The 18470-nt window shown below is 41.4% G+C and overlaps 1 protein-coding gene across 1 annotated transcript in view; it reads right to left on the reverse strand.

Moving 5' to 3' along the window:
* The window catches only part of LOC110159514 (melanopsin-A-like), a 170616-nt gene that overhangs the window by 11095 nt on the left and 141051 nt on the right, over positions 1 to 18470 (reverse strand). Inside the window, exons 7-9 of the mRNA XM_055150565.1 lie at positions 15530 to 15637; positions 2634 to 2802; positions 2331 to 2513 (exon numbers count right to left, since the gene is read on the reverse strand). Of these exons, the coding sequence (XP_055006540.1) occupies positions 2331 to 2513; positions 2634 to 2802; positions 15530 to 15637 (460 nt within the window). The remainder of the gene's footprint in view (positions 1 to 2330; positions 2514 to 2633; positions 2803 to 15529; positions 15638 to 18470) is intronic.

Here is an 18470-nt window from a genome sequence, read left to right on the forward strand (position 1 = left end):
AGCAGAGGGCCGATCAAGGGCCGTAGACTGGAGCTCAATACAGTGAATAATTAAAATATGTGCATGTTTAACACTTTAGAATGAGCCATCAGTCTTTATTCATGCTAAGATCCTTAAAACCCACACAAAATATTAAATATTTGCTTTATCAACGTAGATTTTCAAAAAACTTGCAGTAAAAAGTTAATTTTTAATTGGTGCAAGGTCATTTGGGCCAGTTCACCTGGAAGTGTGAGGGTGAAGAAAAATATGTCTGAGGGCCGCATTTAGCCCACAGGCCGTAGTTTGGACATGCTTGGTCTATGGATTTGGCAACACAGCAGATGCGCGCAGCCTGAGAGCAGAAAACGCCGCTGTCTGTGCGGGTAACACATGGATCTAGGGTTCACATGAAGCGATGTTGTCTATGCACTCAAATAGTTTATTGCCATGTGATAAAATAAGTTATGATGATAAGTTAACATTAGTGAGGGGGATACGTCTTAATGACCCGTATGCGTTAAATGCAGGTGAGTCCCCGGGCTGTCTGCAGGAGACATGACACCAGGAAGGACAGCGGCTCTTTCTGCAGGAGACATGTGCAGCAGAGCCTGAAGTGATGGGGGTACAAGAGCGAGACAGACAGGTGGAAGAGATGATGATGGAAGAGATTTAGATGCTGTTTGATTGTGTTTTGAATTGTTATTTTGCGCTTCATGCACACATCCTCCTCATGGAAAATACACGAAGAAATGCAGATAATACAACGTTTAAGTTAAAGTCAATTGATGTGGCTGCGGAAGAAGGAAACAGAGCTGCTGCACGTGAGCTCGGCATCAGTGAGTCGATGGTGAGATTTTGACGACGGCAGCGTGACTCAATGCAAAAAGACGACAAAAACTTTCAGAGGCGATAAAAGCAGACGGCCCGAACTTGAAAATGTTCTTGAAGACGTGGACACCTGCAGCTTTTATTCAGGTGCGCTCAATAGTCTGGTAAGTATTTTTGGTACATATCCAGCCTTTAGTTACTTTCTAACACTGAACACGATGATGTTACCAATGGTTCAATGCGTCCGTATATTCTTCCATTGTGTCCTTGAGAAAGACGCTTCACCTGATAATTTTACAGGATCCCTGGGTTCCTTGTTAAATGCGTCAGATTTCTCCAAGTGCTACATTTTATTTAACTTTTTTCAACTTTATTTGCTTAGTTATGAATAGAGCCCGACCGATATATCGGTTGGCCGATATTATCAGCCGATATGGGAAATATGTCGACTTTGAGGCTAGTTTTGGTCATTTGTTATGGGTTAGCTGCTGTAGCTCTCGCACATAAACAGGCTGTTTTCTATTGGTCTATTGTAAAGTGATTACATTGGCCGTATATTTGTTACTGGACCTGCATTGATATGTAAATGAGCTGTGAATAGACTTGTGAATTATGACATTTGCGCATATAATTACCGCGGCGCGCACGTATTTACGGCTAAAGGCTAATAGCGCTACTTTCTTTACTAGTTATGGGTCCGTCGCGAACGAAATGACTTAGAGCCGGCTCTTTGAAGCGAACGACGGGAGACTGATCCTTATTGGGACGTATATGTTTTCTCTTTCTCTTACTTTTTTTTCTCGTCACGCCGCTTGCAGACTCGTGGTAGTTTGACAGCGGCTGAAAACGAAACTTTGAGAAATTTGCGTGTACATAGGATTAAAAAAAACGAGCATATTTGGCTGTAGTTTAGCATAAAAGAAATAAGTCCCGGGTTTAGTCCTTTTTCAGTCCTGGTTTAGACCTGGTTCAGTCCTGATTCAGTCCTGCTTTAGACGTGCTTTAGCTTGCAACAAAACAATCTGAAGAGCCGCTTGGGAGCCAAAAGAACCAGCAGCTTTTAGTGAGCCGAGCCAAAAGAGCCGGTTCTCTAAAAAGAACTGGAATACCCATCACTAGTGTCTAGAATGTGATGCAAAAATGCCATTAAGCCAACCTACTGTCTGTAAATATGATGTAAAGAGGCAGAATAACAATAAATGTTGCCTAAATAAACCCAATTTAAAATCCACCAAAGCCAAACCTAAGTTTTTTAAACAATTCAACATTTACAGTGAATTTTTACATCACTAAATATATCGGCGATTATATCGGCTATCGGCAGCTTCAACTCCCATTTTATCGGTTTCATATCGGCCACAGCAAAATCCATATAGGTCGGGCTCTAGTTATGAACCAGTGGCCCTCGTTCCATAATACGTTTTGGATGTGACCATTGATAAAGATGTCAAAAAAAACAACATAAAATAAACTGGTTCATGTTCATGTACAAAGAAGATTGAGTAAAGTGCTGCACTTACTGATATCTGTGAAAGCTGACACATGCTGAGGTCCGAGTTGTCATATCCCGCTTGTTTGTCCGCTCCGTAAACTTTCAACCTCGACCTTTGGCTCTGCCGCCGCACCTGTCTGACCTCCGCAGAGCCCTGTCGACTGGCCGAGGAGGGCGCGGACAAGTCGTCTTCCGTATCCGAAAACCTCGCCTGAGAGAAAAACAAAAAAACGACAACCGAAAACCTCAAGTTAATCCTCAAAATGTGTAGCGTTCCTCACAGTAAGTGTTAAGACAGAGACATACCCTAGTATATATGAAGGGCACTCACTGAATCGCTCTCAGACAGGGAGGACGGGATTTTGCTGGGATGCGTGGATTCTGATTGGCTGGCCATGGTGGAGCGCCGCGTGGACTGGAAACTGCTGCTGGTGAAGCGGTCTCTGGGCCTCATGCACAACAGAGCTCCGAGGTAGGGCACGTAACGGCTGATGGCAGATCTGAAAGAGGAAGACAAATATGTTTACTAATGCGCTAAAAACTAAAATCTCAACAAGTGAAAGGTGCGTCGTGTAACTTTTTCAAACGCTTGTCTTCATGGAGATGTTATTGCTTTGTCTGGAATGTTTCACAGGATGATATAAACTATAAACCTTTGTATTCTTGACCGGAGAAAAGTTTTTAATTAAGTAACACTGGACCAAAATTCCCGTTTAACCCCGATATCAAGAGTTATATTAACGAGAGTAAACAGATAAAACATTGAACACTGTAAACACAAATGAATCACCTGAACACAAAAAAATTTTGGCAATCGATTACCTCAATTATTTTAAGCTGATGAACTTAAAAGTCACAATTTTTCAGAACTTAAAAGGTCGGATGCTTGCTACTTGTACTTTTTAATAACGGCTGAATTAAACTCGACTCAAAAATGTGCAATATAATTATTAATATGACTCATAGTTTTCTGTTAAAGGTTGTATGGAGGATTTTTTTTTTTTTGTTTCAAATTGTCAGTGAAAGATTAAAATACCATTACAGAGACGCAGCAGCTTTGTAATTATGATGACCAAAAAAAAAAGAACGAAAATCTATCAACTGTGGACGTGTTGAGGCCAGATAAACATCAGCCAATAGAAAACGAGGCTCCCTCATTTTCTATTGGCTGTTAGATTGTCAATCAAACTCCCTAGTATAACTGACTCGTCGGAGCGCGGGGATTACGTGGTTTACGCAGCGGTTCTTAGAGGCATTTTCGAACTGTCGCTTCCTCGCATTTCGCACAAAGTTTGTCGCGACGGCGGACGAGAATCCACGACCGGTTTCGCCGCAAAAGAAAGTCAGTTTTTGAGGTCGCTGAAAGAAGAAGAGAAGTGGAAAAGTAGCAAAGCCAAACTGAGGTGATTCTTGGAGATCTCGTCCAGCGATGGCGCGACCGAAGCAGACGAAGGGTCTAAAAACTGACGCGTCGGTCGCTGAATTACTTCTAGACAGGAAACTTCAACAGTAATTCTGAACGCGCACAAGGACTGTCGCTGTATTTCTCTTCCCTTAAAAAAATCCTCTATACAACCTTTAAGGCAACTCAATTATTTTAATTTATCACGACTTAAATTTAGGAGTTTTTAAACCACTGGAATAAGTTCAATTATTTGGTGAAGCACTTTGAAATTGTATTGTATTTTTGCATGTACTACATAAATAAAGTTGTTTTTGTTTTTTTTATCACCCCTACTTGAAGCAGGACTTTATCATTTGCAGTGTTTAATTACTTCAGTCTGCTAAGTTGTACCTCTTCTATTCTTGCTTATACCCACAATAGTTCCCTTTAATTAAAAAACATATATACAACATCGTTAAAATTACTCAAAAAGAAGAACATGTCACAGCAACTTGACATAATTAAGTTAGTAGGACTATTTCTAAAACTTTGAGGATACACAACTTAATCTATTTAATTACTTTGAACGTTCGGGTTTACAGGGTTATCCTAATTTAGCTAAACAACACACAGAGATGTTTAATTTTTACACTTAATTTTGTCTTAAATTAACTAAAATAATGTGCAAAACTGGTTCAAACTGGTCTTCTCTCGCGGGAGGTTGAAGTGTTGGGTGGGAGGTGCCAAATTTACACTAAGGGAAGCTGAATATCAACTCTGATAAATAACCCCAACTCAAACCCCCATTTAACTTTCAAATAGTTAAAATAACACTTGTGTTTGTATTAAAAACAGATCTGAACTGAAGAAGCAGCTTGGATGAACTGGGAAAGGTATTCGACCAAATAAACTTTGTTGTTGACAAACTGAATTTTTCCTTTGCCAAGTCTGAAATACTTTACCTTGAAATTTTACGCTCCGGTTTTTTTTCTGTGTATTTTAGACGCAGATGGAAGGCTAAATCAATGATCTTTTTAAGTTTAGGTGTTAGTCAAATCACGTGTTTGTTTAGTTTTAGTTGCATATCAAATTACCTCACAATCTCTTTGGAAATAAACGGATCATAAACGGACACAGACGCTCGTTTGGAGATGATTTGTGGCACGGTTATTTGAGCGGAAAGTGCACTGCTGTCGACTTTATCCATGTGATTTTGCCTATTGCACTTTTTTTTTTCCACCATCATAGTACCTGTCCATTCTAGTTATTTATGCAAACAGGAATTATTCTTAACCGTGACTGGCTCAGATTGTCTTATTCATGATATTTCTCTATTATTTCTATTCACCTCACTTATGCAATGTCAGAGTGTGTTATTAAGCACGATCACAAAACCAAATTTGATCCCTTTATTTCAGAAATGGAATGAGCACATGTATCCGCACATATTCAAACATAATATTTCATGCGTTCATGTAACAAAATACCTGAGTAACTTGACCTGATTAATCTGAAATAAGACACTACAGACAGATTATAGTCAAACATTGTGTCATATTTTGTGACATTCACGTGTTAACACCTGTTTCAGTAGTTCTGTTCTGTCAAAAATGCTTAAACAATATGACTGTCTTAAATCATCATCAACATAAAAGTAACTAAATCAGTCAATCGAGCTGTGATGTTTGGAGGCAGTAAGTGTTATTTTTACTCCAGTGATATTTTTGCATTGCTACAGATCCATCTTCTTCTTGACAGACAGATCAGAGAAGCGTCTTGAGTTCGTTTTTTTTCCTGCAAATTCATAATTGTTTCAAACTATTCAACAGCAGGACAGCAGTGATATTATCAGTAATGAGCAATGATCTTACTCTCCTTGTTTTCCCGGAGTCTTGTTTAGTAGCGATGAAGACGAGGACGTGCGTGTGTCCATGTGAGTAACAAATGGAACCTAGAATGGATTATTTTTCTTAATTTACCAATAAAGGCGGTTTAATGAATTGCATTCTTCTGACTCATCGTTGCTCTGTACTGATCCAGCTCTGTCCTTCAGCGCGGCAGCAGACGGGAGATCACACTGAAGGGACAGCACCCAGTGAATGAACTATTCATTTTTTATACTTTTACTAAATATATCTTTTATTTTTTAATTACATTTGAGTCAACTGTGTTATTAGGACAAGTGTTTTTGTACCAGCAGCACTGTTAAATATAACTACAAAAAGTACTGTGGTGGTTGATATTGCTATAGTTCTGTATTAATCTAGGTTAAATACGAACAAAGTCATTCATTGTCATAAACGGTACAAGACTAAGGTCAGTGTAAGACATTTAGAACTGACTTTGTGCAGTCAGAGGGTCATTGACTCTTAAACCAAAAATATACCCTCTTAAAATTTACTTTTAAAACAACATTAATATGCGATCATAAAGACAGATTAATACGGAAGCCGAGAGGGGTCACAACAAACGCAAACGCCGCAACAAATACAAATGCGACAACACAACAAAAAGCCACAACACACCAAAAAAAGCCACAACGCAAATGACCGCGGGGACTCTTATTTTAATGCAAACGCCACAACACAAACGCAAATGCCGCAACACATCAAAAAGCCACAACACATCAAAAAGCCACATCAAAAAGCCACATCAAAAAACAACACAAAAACCACATCAAAAAGCCGCACAACACATTAAAAAGCCACAACACATTAAAAAGCCACAACACATCAAAAAGCCACAACGCCACAACACATTAAAAAACACAACACATCAAAAAACACACAACACATCAAAAAGCCACAACACATTAAAAAAACACAACACAACACATCAAAAAACACAGCCACAACACATCAAAAAGCCACAACACATCAAAAAGCCACAACACATCAAAAAGCCACAACACATCAAAAAGCCACAACACATTCAAAAAACACAACACATCAAAAACACACACACAAAAAAAACACAACACATCAAAAAGCCACAACACATCAAAAAGCCACAACACATCAAAAAGCCACAACACATCAAAAAAGCCACAACACATCACACAACACATCAAAAAAAAGCCACAACACACATCAAAAAGCCACAACACATCATCAAAAAGCACACACCACAACACATCAAAGCCACAACACATCAAAAAGCCACAACGCCGCGGGACTCTATTTTCCGACGGACCGATCGAGCAGCAAGTGAAGAAGAACTACAACGAGAAAAGTAAAGGAACGGAGAAGTTGGAAACGTAAGTAAAAGTGATTTATTGTTTTATCATTATTCGTTTCACATTGTAGTTCTTCTTCTTTTAATGTGTTGTGGCTTTTTAATGTGTTGTGGCATTTGCGTTTGTATTTTGGCGTTTGTATTTGTTGCGGCGTTTGCATTAAAATAAAGTCCCGCGGTCATTTCTGTTGTGGCTTTTTTTGGTGTGTTGTGGCTTTTTGTTGTGTTGTCGCATTTGTATTTGTCGCGGCGTTTGCGTTTCTTGTGACCCCTCTCGACTTCTGTAGATTAAAGTAGTTTGAGACATAGTATACATTTAGTATGAGAATCCACCCACCCCATTGACGACAAGTGCCGTCCACGAACATCAAGCTTACCTTGTGATTTTGCTGATATTTTGAGATGACACTTTCATATTTGAGGAAGGTTCTGTTCTTTTCTCTGTTACAATGCCGCTGTTGTTGCTTCTATGAAAACTAATCACACAGACAAAGCTGAAAAAACGATCCAGAGAGAAGCCGCGGTGCAATACTAACCAGAAACAAGTCACTCAAGAGCAGTTTTACAACCGGAACTAAAACAAGGTTATTACACCTTTCTACCATCATGGAGACCAAACCAAACCAAGTTACAGGCCAGATCTGTGAAGAGGCGACGCCGCTTACAGTCAGAATGCCTGTTTTCCTGTTTTTTGAGCTATAAAACCACCTGTAATGTGTTAAATGTAAAGTTTAACAGAGCTGTTTAATGTCATACTGTGGATCATTCCAGGAAAAACATAACATCTCCATGGACACAAGCAAGACAAAACCCTGCACCAGAAAAGTTGCGCAATGCACCTTTAATATGAGTACATTTCACATGATAAATAAAATTATCTACCAGTGTAACAAGTCTTTTTTTGTAGTTGAGATATGAAAATACACCTGGATCACACTGAAGATAAGAAATACAACAACTCTTTGAACTTAAAATAAGAAACTAAGTCATATATTGTTTGAAATAAGAAGAAAAGTCTTATTCCTTTGGTAGATAATTTTACTTGTCAAATGAAATCTACTCAAATTAAGTTAAATCTTCTTAATTTGAGTTTACTTAGATATTACTTTCTGCAGTGTAGATGAGCTGTTTTATGAAGTTTAAAGGTGCGTTGTGTAACTTTCTGGTGGAGGGTCCAGTACCTGCTTGGAAATGTTATTCTTTGTCTAGAATGTTCCACAGTGTGCCATTAAACTCTCCTATATTCATGGAGACAAGCCCACACTGCTTCCAGGCCACGAAACAGGTCCAATTTATGGAAAGGCGAGGTCACTCACTGTAGGATTGCGTATTTTTCGTCGTATTTTTAAGCAGTAAAACATCTGCAGTTGAATAAATGCAACATGGACAAATTCAAAACCATACTTTGAAACCTTTCATGCAAAACAATAATGGAAGCAGGTTTGTGGCGGACCCCCTACTAGAAAAGTTACACAGTGCACCTTGAAGATTGTGTTGAGTCCATATTTGTATATTTTTGGTATTCCATGTAGGGGTGCAAGTTTTGATCAAAACCAGATCCAAACATTTCAAAGATCAGCCAGTCATCTGTCAGAAAAAGCATCTGGTTTGAAACTTGCTCAGACTTTGGAGGAATACATACTCAATCTACTCTGAGATTAAAGGTCCTATATTACACGCAATGGACTCGTGGGAGCGTTAAGCCATGTTATAATGCTGTTACCTTCAAAAACAAACCTGGAATTGTTTTTTGTTTCATTCACACATGTTTGGATAATCCTTTATTATTAGTCTGTGTACATCTCCAAAGCTCAGAGTGCTCGTTTCCACCGTGTGATTCAGAGTCCTGCACTGGGCCGGGTACTCGTCAAAAGTTGCTGAAATGGGCGGGTTTTAACTTTCTGGAATATTACAGACGGGTATTGATGACACACGGGCGGGTCAGGTGAATCAAATGAACGAACGGAACGGGAGAAAAATACCTGATGCATGTGCAGGACGTCCATTGGCCTGGAAACAAGTGTCATTTCTTTTCCCGGAACAATGGATCAGGCTCAGAGAAACTTTAGTGTTTTTATTACATAAAACTATCAGTGGAGGAGCGGCTGCACTCCTGGTTTAGTCCTGGTCCAGACCTGGTCCAGTCCTGGTGTAGTCCCTGTGTAGTCCTGGTTTAGTCCTGGTCCAGACCTGGTCCAGTCCTGGTGTAGTCCTTGTGTAGTCCTGGTTTAGTCCTGGTCCAGACCTGGTCCAGTCCTGGTGTAGTCCTGGTTCAGTTCTGGTTCAGTTCTCGTTCAGTTCTGGTGTAGTCCTGATCCAGTCCTGTTGTAGTCCTGCTTCAGTCCTGGTTGTAGTCCTGGTTCAGTCCTGGTCCAGTCCTGGTCCAGACCTGGTCCAGACCTGGTCCAATCCTATTCCAGACCTGGTTCAGTCCTGGTTGTAGTCCTGGTGTAGTCCTGGTTGTAGTCCTGGTGTAGTCCTGGTCCAGTCCTGGTTCAGTCCTGGTTGTAGTCCTGGTTCAGTCCTGGTCCAGACCTGGTCCAGTCCTGGTCCAGACCTGGTCCAGTCCTGGTCAAGTCCTGGTGTAGTCCTGGTGTAGTCCTCGTCCAGTCCTGGTCCAGTCCTGGTCCAGTCCTGGTCCAGTCCTGGTCAAGTCCTGGTGTAGTCCTCGTCCAGTCCTGGTCCAGTCCTGGTCCAGTCCTGGTCCAGTCCTGGTCCAGACCTGGTCCAGACCTGGTCCAGTCCTGGTCCAGTCCTGGTGTAGTCCTGGTGTAGTCCCGGTGTAGTCCCGGTGTAGTCCCGGTGTAGTCCTGGTGTAGTCCCGGTGTAGTCCAGTCCTGGTGTAGTCCTGGTGTAGTCCTGGTGTAGTCCCGGTGTAGTCCGGTGTAGTCCTGGTCCCCGGTGTAGTCCGGTGTAGTCCTGGTCCTGTAGTCCCGGTGTAGTCCAGTCCCGGTGTAGTCCTGGTAGTCCCGGTGTAGTCCCGGTGTAGTCCCGGTGTAGTCCCGGTGTAGTCCTGTAGTCCGTGTAGTCCTGGTCCAGTCCTGGTTCCAGTCCTGTAGTCCTGGTCCAGTCCTGGGTGTAGTCCAGTGGTGTAGTCCTGGGTCCTGGTGTAGTCCTGGTGTAGTCCTGTCCCGGTGTAGTCCCGTCAGTCCAGTGGTAGTCAGTCCGTTGGTTTGTAGTCTGTGTGTAGTCTGTCCCGTGTAGTCCAGTCCCGGTGTAGTCCCAGGTCCTTGGTCCGGTGTAGTCCCCGGTGTAGTCCTCAGTCCTGGGTTCAGTCGTCCTGGTGTAGTCCTGGTGTAGTCCTGTGTCCTGTAGTCCGGTGTAGTCCGGTGTAGTCCGGTTCAGTCCCGGTTCAGTCCTGGTGTAGTCCCGGTGTAGTCCGGTGTAGTCCTGGTGTCAGTCGGTAGTCCCGGTTCAGTCCCGTCCAGTCCCGGTGTAGTCCCGGTAGTCCCGGTGTAGTCCCGGTTCAGTCCCGGTGTCCTGTGGTGTAGTCCTGGTTCAGTCCTGGTTCAGTCCCGGTAGTCCCGGTGTAGTCCCGGTGTAGTCCCGGTTCAGTCCTGGTTCAGTCCTGTAGTCCAGTCCAGTCCGTCAGTCCCGGTCAGTCCGGTTAGTCCCGGTGTAGTCCCGGTAGTCCCGGTAGTCCCGGTGTAGTCCGGTGTAGTCCTGGTTCAGTCCCGGTTCAGTCCCGGTGTAGTCCCGGTGTAGTCCCGGTTCAGTCCCGGTTCAGTCCTGGTGTAGTCCTGGTGTAGTCCCGGCGATCAACTCTGCAGTTGCTGTGTGTATCTGCTATCTGCTGATGACAGGTTCCTTCAGAAGGTTCGGTCCTGGTTCAGTTCTGGTTTAGTCCTGGTTTAGTCCTGAACTATTGGACTGTCAGACTAATGGACTGACCCCGATTTATCACGGGCGGGTAACGGGCGGAATTTTAACGGGTCCAGGCGGGTGCGGATTTAACTTTGATATCATCAACGGGTTAACGGGCGGGTTTGGTGCTGTACTGCGCAGGTGTGGGCGGGTGTGGGTCTCCAAAAAATTGACCCGTGCAGGACTCTGTTGTGATGTCATGAAGGGGTAGTTTTCAAGTCAACATCTACCTATCTTTTTGTTGATTAGAGAATGCAAGTTCCATAGATCCAGAAAATAGCGTAATATGGGCCCTTTAAAGCAAAATAGTTCTGATAACCCTTCGGTCAGGAACAATAATAATTTAGTCTGGTCCTAGTTGGGTTAATCGCTCTCTCCGTTTGACCCATACATGCATCACTCACTTCCGTTCAGCAGTTTCTCAGCCATAATAGTTCAGTGAGTTCAGGTGGAGTGTTTATCGAGCCTTTTATGTTGATTTAAAGCCGCTCCAACACAAGGAAGAACATATAAATTGATATGAATAAATCTGGGACCATCTTGCTGTGAGGGACCAGTACTGAGCATAAATCCTGGGCCCGCTAAAGAAACTCCAGACTCAAGTACACAGTGTTACTTTGCAGGTCATCAACGACATTTCCTGGGGTGTGACGCTAACTGTAGGCACTGCTCTGTCTGAAGCTCAAGATGGGCTTTAATCTGAGCAGAAGGAACTACAATAGGTGATGTGATTTGTGCTCTTAAACAAGTTTCTGAAACACTTTTTTGTTGAAAATTAAACGCCTAAACAGGACCAGGAATGCTTGGACTGATCACATGCTTCTGAAAATGTGCTCTGTAAATCCATTAGAGTTTCCAGACAATTTAAAAACTTTTTTGGCAAATGAAGAAAAGAGATAGAGCGCTTCACCGGGTCATAAAAAAGTTAAAAATAGCAGTACAGGTTTTCTATGAAGGTTAAACTTGTAATCTTAATAGAATGTGACTGAATATATTAAAGTCCTTTATTACTAATGTGTGCGCTGTGTCACCATGGCAGCTGCTGAACATTCCCCCAGAGATAATCCATGCAGAACACCCCCAGTGTGATGTCACTGCAGAGTATCAGCAAGACAAGGGAACCCAAAGTTTTTTCCCTCAGCGGTTCAAAGTGAATCCACATCAGCGGATCGATGGCCAAATCAAATGACATTTGCACAAAGAAATTTCTGATTAAATTTACTTGAAATATTGAGAACTGGACTGGATTGGACGTTTCAGAGCAAAATTGAATCAAAGTAGATTCTTCTTAAAATCTCAGAACCTCCCGGAGCGCCAGCTAATGATTTCTTTATGGAGCAGCTCTAGATTTGAGATAAAAGATAAATGGTTTTGGTTTTGTTTAAAGGCAATTTTTTGATCTATGAGATAAATATGTCGTCTTTGTTTGGGCAAATTCTTGGTTTGAATACCTTTTTATGACTCAATTTTCCTGATAATAAAAATCTAGCATTAAGATATTCTTGTCACAATAACAACATTTGAAGTGTAGTATATTGTTAATGTAAAGATTTATACGATAGACGATCATACTGAAACCAAACCATGAAGCAGAATTATCCCTTAAAGGATCCACCACTTGTCTTCATGGAGATGTTATTGCTTTGTCTAGAATGTTCCAGAGTATAGATTAAACCTGTCTATCTGAAGGGACACAGCTATAGGCTACATTACAGGTCAGATCTGCGGAGAGGCAGCCCTATCCACAAAGAGAATTATTGTATTTTTGAGCAATAGAAACACCCATAATACATCTGCAAAATGTTTTTTTCATTTGTTTTTCTCCTATCATTTGAAGCTTTGTATCTTGGTAACTTAATATAGGCGAGTTTCATTGTTGACAAAAGCGCGCGTTGCATGCTGGGAATTATTTTGGTCGGCGGCAAGAAACACTAATTCAACATGACAGACGGAGCGAGAAAGCACGTAAAGGGTATTGATCCCGGTTATTTATCCACTCTAACGGCAGAGGACTGAAGACGATTTGACCAGAAATTGGTCATAAGCATCGATGGAGCCAAATCACCCTTTTCAACCCCGACAATGTGTCGACGAAACCAAATTTCTGGTCAGAATCGCCAACTACCTGGACAAATATTCACTTTGGCGATATCCACAATGACTTGGTGGAAACTCCTGGGCCATTCACAGCAGAAAAGATGAAAACCTCCAAGAGTCTCGATGTGTTGTTGAACTTGTTGGAGTCCACGGTTTGCTAGGATCTTCTACATTTGCTCTGAGAATGTTTGAAAGAAGTTTAATTCACCGTTAGCGGTTCTTTTCACTCAGAATACGAAAAAGACATTTTCCTTCTTCCGTGCTTCTATTTGTGCATCCGATAATGCAGCAGGAATTTACCATTATCGGGGATAAATACAGGAGGTTACGCACTGTGTTTGACGCTACCGTGTTTCTTGCCTCCGACCAAAATATTTCCCAGCATGCAACGCGGGCTTTTAATAACAATGACGTCAGCTGAAACTCGCCTATTAGACGGTCTTAACAACACAAACAAGAGAACATTGAGAACTGGATTGACGTTGTGCGTGTGATCTACAGGATGGAAAAGGTTTAATTTTTATTGGAAGTGCAGCTGGACTTATTTTACAAGATGTGGTCTAAATGGACAGAGTATGTAAAGCCGGTGAGATCAGACTTCATATAAACTACTTCACAGTTGAAATATTCTGTTAAATTGTAAAAGAGGTTCCCTGAATCCTCAACATGTTCCGAGTTTGTATATGTTTTAAAAATGTAAAAGCAGGAACGTGTGATTTGAAAAAAAAAAAAGAAACACCCATAATGTATAAATTCTAGGGGTGTAATGGTACATGTATTTGTGCCGAACTGTTTCAGTACAGGACGTTCGATTCGGCTGTACTTGACTGAATTTGCACGATTTGTGTGTGTTTATATTCCACCACTACATGTGCAGCTACACAGAAGGTTCAGCTCTTTAATATTCACAAAAGAACTCGTCCATGATTGGGGTGGCAGTGTTTCCCACAGCGCTTTATAGTTAGGGTGGTTACCTTGACGACAATTGCTCCCCGCCTTGACTACGTCCCTCCAAAATACGTGAATCCTCGCAAAACTACGGTGCCGCAGTCCTCACTCTTGGCTCTCTGGGTATTTTCAACCGCTGAAGACATTGTAACTTCCAGTAATGTGGACAAATTGTTTTTTCTGGCCAAAAATATGAAGATTGAGTAAAACTTCATCAGCCCTGCGCTTTAGTTTTTGAAAAGTTTTGTTTACTGTTTACAAATAATTTATTTTTTTTTTTATAATATTTCATTTGTTGCTTATTTTATTTAACTTATTAGTACCAAGCAGCACTTTGCATTTATTTTACTTTCCCGTTTGTACAATGTTAAAACAAATTGTTGGTTTAATAAAAACACAAATAAACAACAAACAAATGGTTTCACATTTTGTTCCCATACTGTACCAAAAATGAACTGAACCGTGACCTCAAAACCGAGGTATGTACCGAACCGTGATTTTTGCATACCATTACACACCTAATAACTGCTCGATAGATAGGTGTGTTTAAAATCCGTGTATCATTCGTTCATTCATTTTTCAATATAAAACCAAAAATAAGAAAACGAAAAAAACAACAGTTTTCTTCGTTATTTGTCTCCAAAACCAAAATTTTCGATTTTGTGTTTAAATGAAGAATGGAAAAAACAGATAACGGCCGTTTCCCGTTTACGTGACTTCCGTGACTGCGATGCCGAACTCTTGCACCAGGTTCGGACTGAACCAGGACTGATCCAGGTCCGAGACCAGACCGGGACCAGAGCGGGACTAGAGCGGGACCAGAGCGGGACCAGACCAGGACCAGACCGGGACTAGAGCAGGACTGGGGCGGACTCCAAGCTTTGACTCTGAGCCTCCGCGGGGTCCAATCCTCCAATCTGGTCTCGGTCTTGTCTCTGTCTCAGGCTCGCTCTGGTCCCGGTCTGATCCCGGACCTGGTCCATTTGAACCAAAAGCTCTTAGTTCGGTTCGTTTTCGTTGGTGTGAAAGCGTCAGTTGGATGCTTTGCACCACCTCAGAACCAGCCGCGGTTCTGGAGCAGCCCGTCCGGACCTGTAGTCCACAGAACATTCTCACTTTCCCCGCACGGAACCAGCGCGGAGACGATGACACGGAACCGCTCGGACCGCTGGTCTCGGTCTCAGTTCCGCTCTGATCCCGCTCTGGTCTCGGACCTGGATCAGTCCTGGTTCAGTCCGTACGCGGTGCAAAAGTTCGGCATCGCAGTCACGGAAGTCACGTAAACGGGAAACGGCCGTTATCCGTTTTTTCCATTCTTCATTTAAACACAAAATCGAAAACTGAAAAAACGAATCGTTATCCGTTTTTTCATTTTGGTTTTGGAGACAAATAGTGAAGAAAACTGTTTTTTCGTTTTCTTATTTTTGGTTTTATATTGAAAAACGAATGAACGAACGAATGATACATGGATTGTTTAATGTTATACTGTGGAACATTCCAAACAAAGTTACACAATGCACTTTTAAGGGACTTGTAATTCGACATATATTGTGATGGCTCATGATATTATTGTGAGACTTTTGGCGATACGATATAACAATATTTCAGCTGTTATTACATCCTTTTTTTTCTTGATTTTGCATAATAATTAATAAAAAAATATATAATCTCCTATAAAGAGTGCGTGTTTAGTGCCGTACCTGTACTTGGGGTGCGTTATGGCGTATATGATGGGGTTGTGGATGGCGGAGGCTTTGGCGATCACAGCTGGTATGGAGTTCATGTAAGGAGACAGCAGATCCGCGTACCTGTAACACAAATGACGAATGAGGTGAGGAAATGAAGACACATTCGCCAGACGAGATTATCCGCTCCCGGAATATATGAGGAGCCCGAGAACTGCAGGTACGGGGAAGAACACTGTTTAATGTGTCAATCAAACATGGCCCGTGCGCTTTCTTGTAAAATATGTGAAGACAGGAAGGTAAGACACAATAGAATAGTAAGAAAGAGGTAAAGGAAGTGAATTAAACGTAAAAGTCAAGCTGAATTTTTATGTTTCTTTAGTTTACTTTAATTTAATGGTCCTATATTACGCAAAATTGACTCTTGTGAGCTTTAAATAACATTAGAATGTTGTTACCTCATCAAAAACAGACCTGGAGTTGGTTTATTTCATTCACAGATGTTTGAGTAATGTTGGTTTATTAGTCTGTTTACATCTCCAAAGCTCAAAATGCTTGATTTTTCGCAGTATTTTTCAAGTTAACAACTCTTTTTTTTTTTTGGCTTTTGTTCAGTAGAGATTGGCAATTCCACGCCTGAAATTATCCAAATGATTTTCGTGAAGGTGTATGGGACGGACGCCGAGAGGGGTCACAACAAACGCAAACGCCGCAACAAATACAAATGTGACAACACAACAAAAAGCCACAACACACCAAAAAAAGCCACTACGAAATGACCGCGGGACTCTATTTTAATGAAAACGCCGCAACAAATACAAATGCCACAACACAAACGCAAATGCCGCAACACATTAAAAAGCCACAATAGTTTAAAAAGCCACAACACATCAAAAAGCCACAACGGAAGTGACCGCGGGACTCTATTTTCCAACGGACCGATCAAGCGGCAAGTGAAGAAGAAGAACTACAACGCGAAAAGTAAAGGAACGGAGAAGTTGGAAACGTAAGTAAAGTTTATTGTTTTATCATTATTCGTTTCACGTTGTAGTTCTTCTTCTTCACTTGCCGCTTGACCGGTCCGTCGGAAAATAGAGTCCCGCGGTCACTTCCGTTGTGGCTTTTTTTGGTTTGTTGTGGGTTTTTGTCGTGTTATCGCATTTGTATTTGTTGCGGCGTTTGCGTTTGTTGTGACCCCTCTCGGCGTCCGTAGTATGGCGCTTAAAAACACAGTGGAGAACTTGAACCCGGAGAACCTGGATTCCCACATGACATCACAAGGTGGAACTCTATAGCATTGTTTCCCAAAGACAGGGTCGCAAGAGATTTTTTGGGGGTCGCCTTGTCACGATCTGCATGTTGGTCTGAAATATACGGTTCTGATCCGTGACCTTATCGTCATTGTGGATAAGCATTTCGTCAGAATATCCTGTCCTTAGTGTGGCCAGTATTTCTATGCTTATTCCTTTCCACTACTACACTACACTACCTGGTCAAAAGTTTTAGAACACCCACATTTTTTCAGTTATTTATTGCAATTCAAGTCCAATGAAGAGCTTGAAATGGTACAAAGGTAAGAACTGAACAGCCAGAGGTTTAAAAAAAAAGGTAAAAGATACAAAACACAAGTCCAAGCTCTGCCAAAACTACCTCAGGAAAAAAGAACAAGATGATAAACTTGAAAACATGGAGCGTCCAGCACAGTGTCCAGACTTAAACCCCACACATTTATGAGAACTTCTGCAACAGACTTGAGAAAAACTTTCTGAAGAATATTTGATTTCTATTGTAAAAAGAACGAGCCACGAGTGTGTTCAGCTGGACACTTTAATGAATCAAAAGTTTAGAATGCGTTTTGGTCAACAGTAAACAGTAAAAAAAAAATGGAAAAAGTGTGGTGTTCTAAAACTTTTGACTGGTAGTTTTTACGTGTGAATTGGGATTTTTCTGTGCTCACAAAAATGAAGACAAAGCACAGAAACAGACTGAACGCTGCGCCTGATCTGCTGCTGCTGCGTCTCCTCCTGCACCTGGACTGGAACAAAAACACAGACAGGCCCACCTATCTCACTAGAAATGCTAAGACATGTTTTGTATAATTTCTAATCTTTTTGTAATTATTTTGTTGACTATTTTGTTCCAATATTGCTGGTTCAGTTGAATGAAAATGAAAAGAAACGGGCTACATTTAATGTCCAAATAGGCAGCTTATGGATCCTTTTATTGCTGCTTCAGTGACTGTTTTTCATTGTTTAAAACTTGAGTAAAACTGATTGTTCAGAGACACGATCACTCAGTCAACAATAAAATATGTTCAATAATGCTCAAATCCACCTTTACTGTGTGATTTATGAATAACGTCTATTGACTTGAGTCGCAAACATTTGTGACTTTTAAAATATCTGTCCCCAGAAATTTGTTCGCTTGACGGTAGGCGGGTACTTTTTTGTTTAACCAATCGCTGCTATTTGGTCATGACATATGTAATGCTCCTCTAACGGGGCGAACTGGTGTATTAAGATTTTCCCAAATCCCGTAGGAAGAAGGGCAATAACATCTTTCCCCTTGATACAGGATATCCCCAGGTTTGACTACCCCAAATTTAAGACTTTTTTTTAGACCTTTTTTAAACTTAAATGAAAATTAAGACCAACATTGCACCGATTATGTGGGCGAAAAACTCCAGATCCAATTCTAATAATGACCATCCAACTACCTACTTTACTGATTTTTTACTCACTGCTGCCGGTGCCAGAAACCAAAGTATTGTTTGCGAATACTCTAAATTAGACGTTCATTCACGTTACATGATTTCACGTTGTTGTTTTTTTTCCTTCCATCCATTAACATCGTACTGCAGCCCGGTTGAATATACAAAAAAATAGGCTAATAAAATTTAAGATCTTTGTGAACAAAATAAGACTTGGCCAACATAATTTAAGACTTTTTAAGGCCT

This window comes from Boleophthalmus pectinirostris, unplaced genomic scaffold, assembly GCF_026225935.1.
Source record: "Boleophthalmus pectinirostris isolate CB_2022bp ecotype Guang Dong unplaced genomic scaffold, ASM2622593v1 HiC_scaffold_14, whole genome shotgun sequence".
Lineage (NCBI taxonomy): Eukaryota > Metazoa > Chordata > Actinopteri > Gobiiformes > Gobiidae > Boleophthalmus > Boleophthalmus pectinirostris.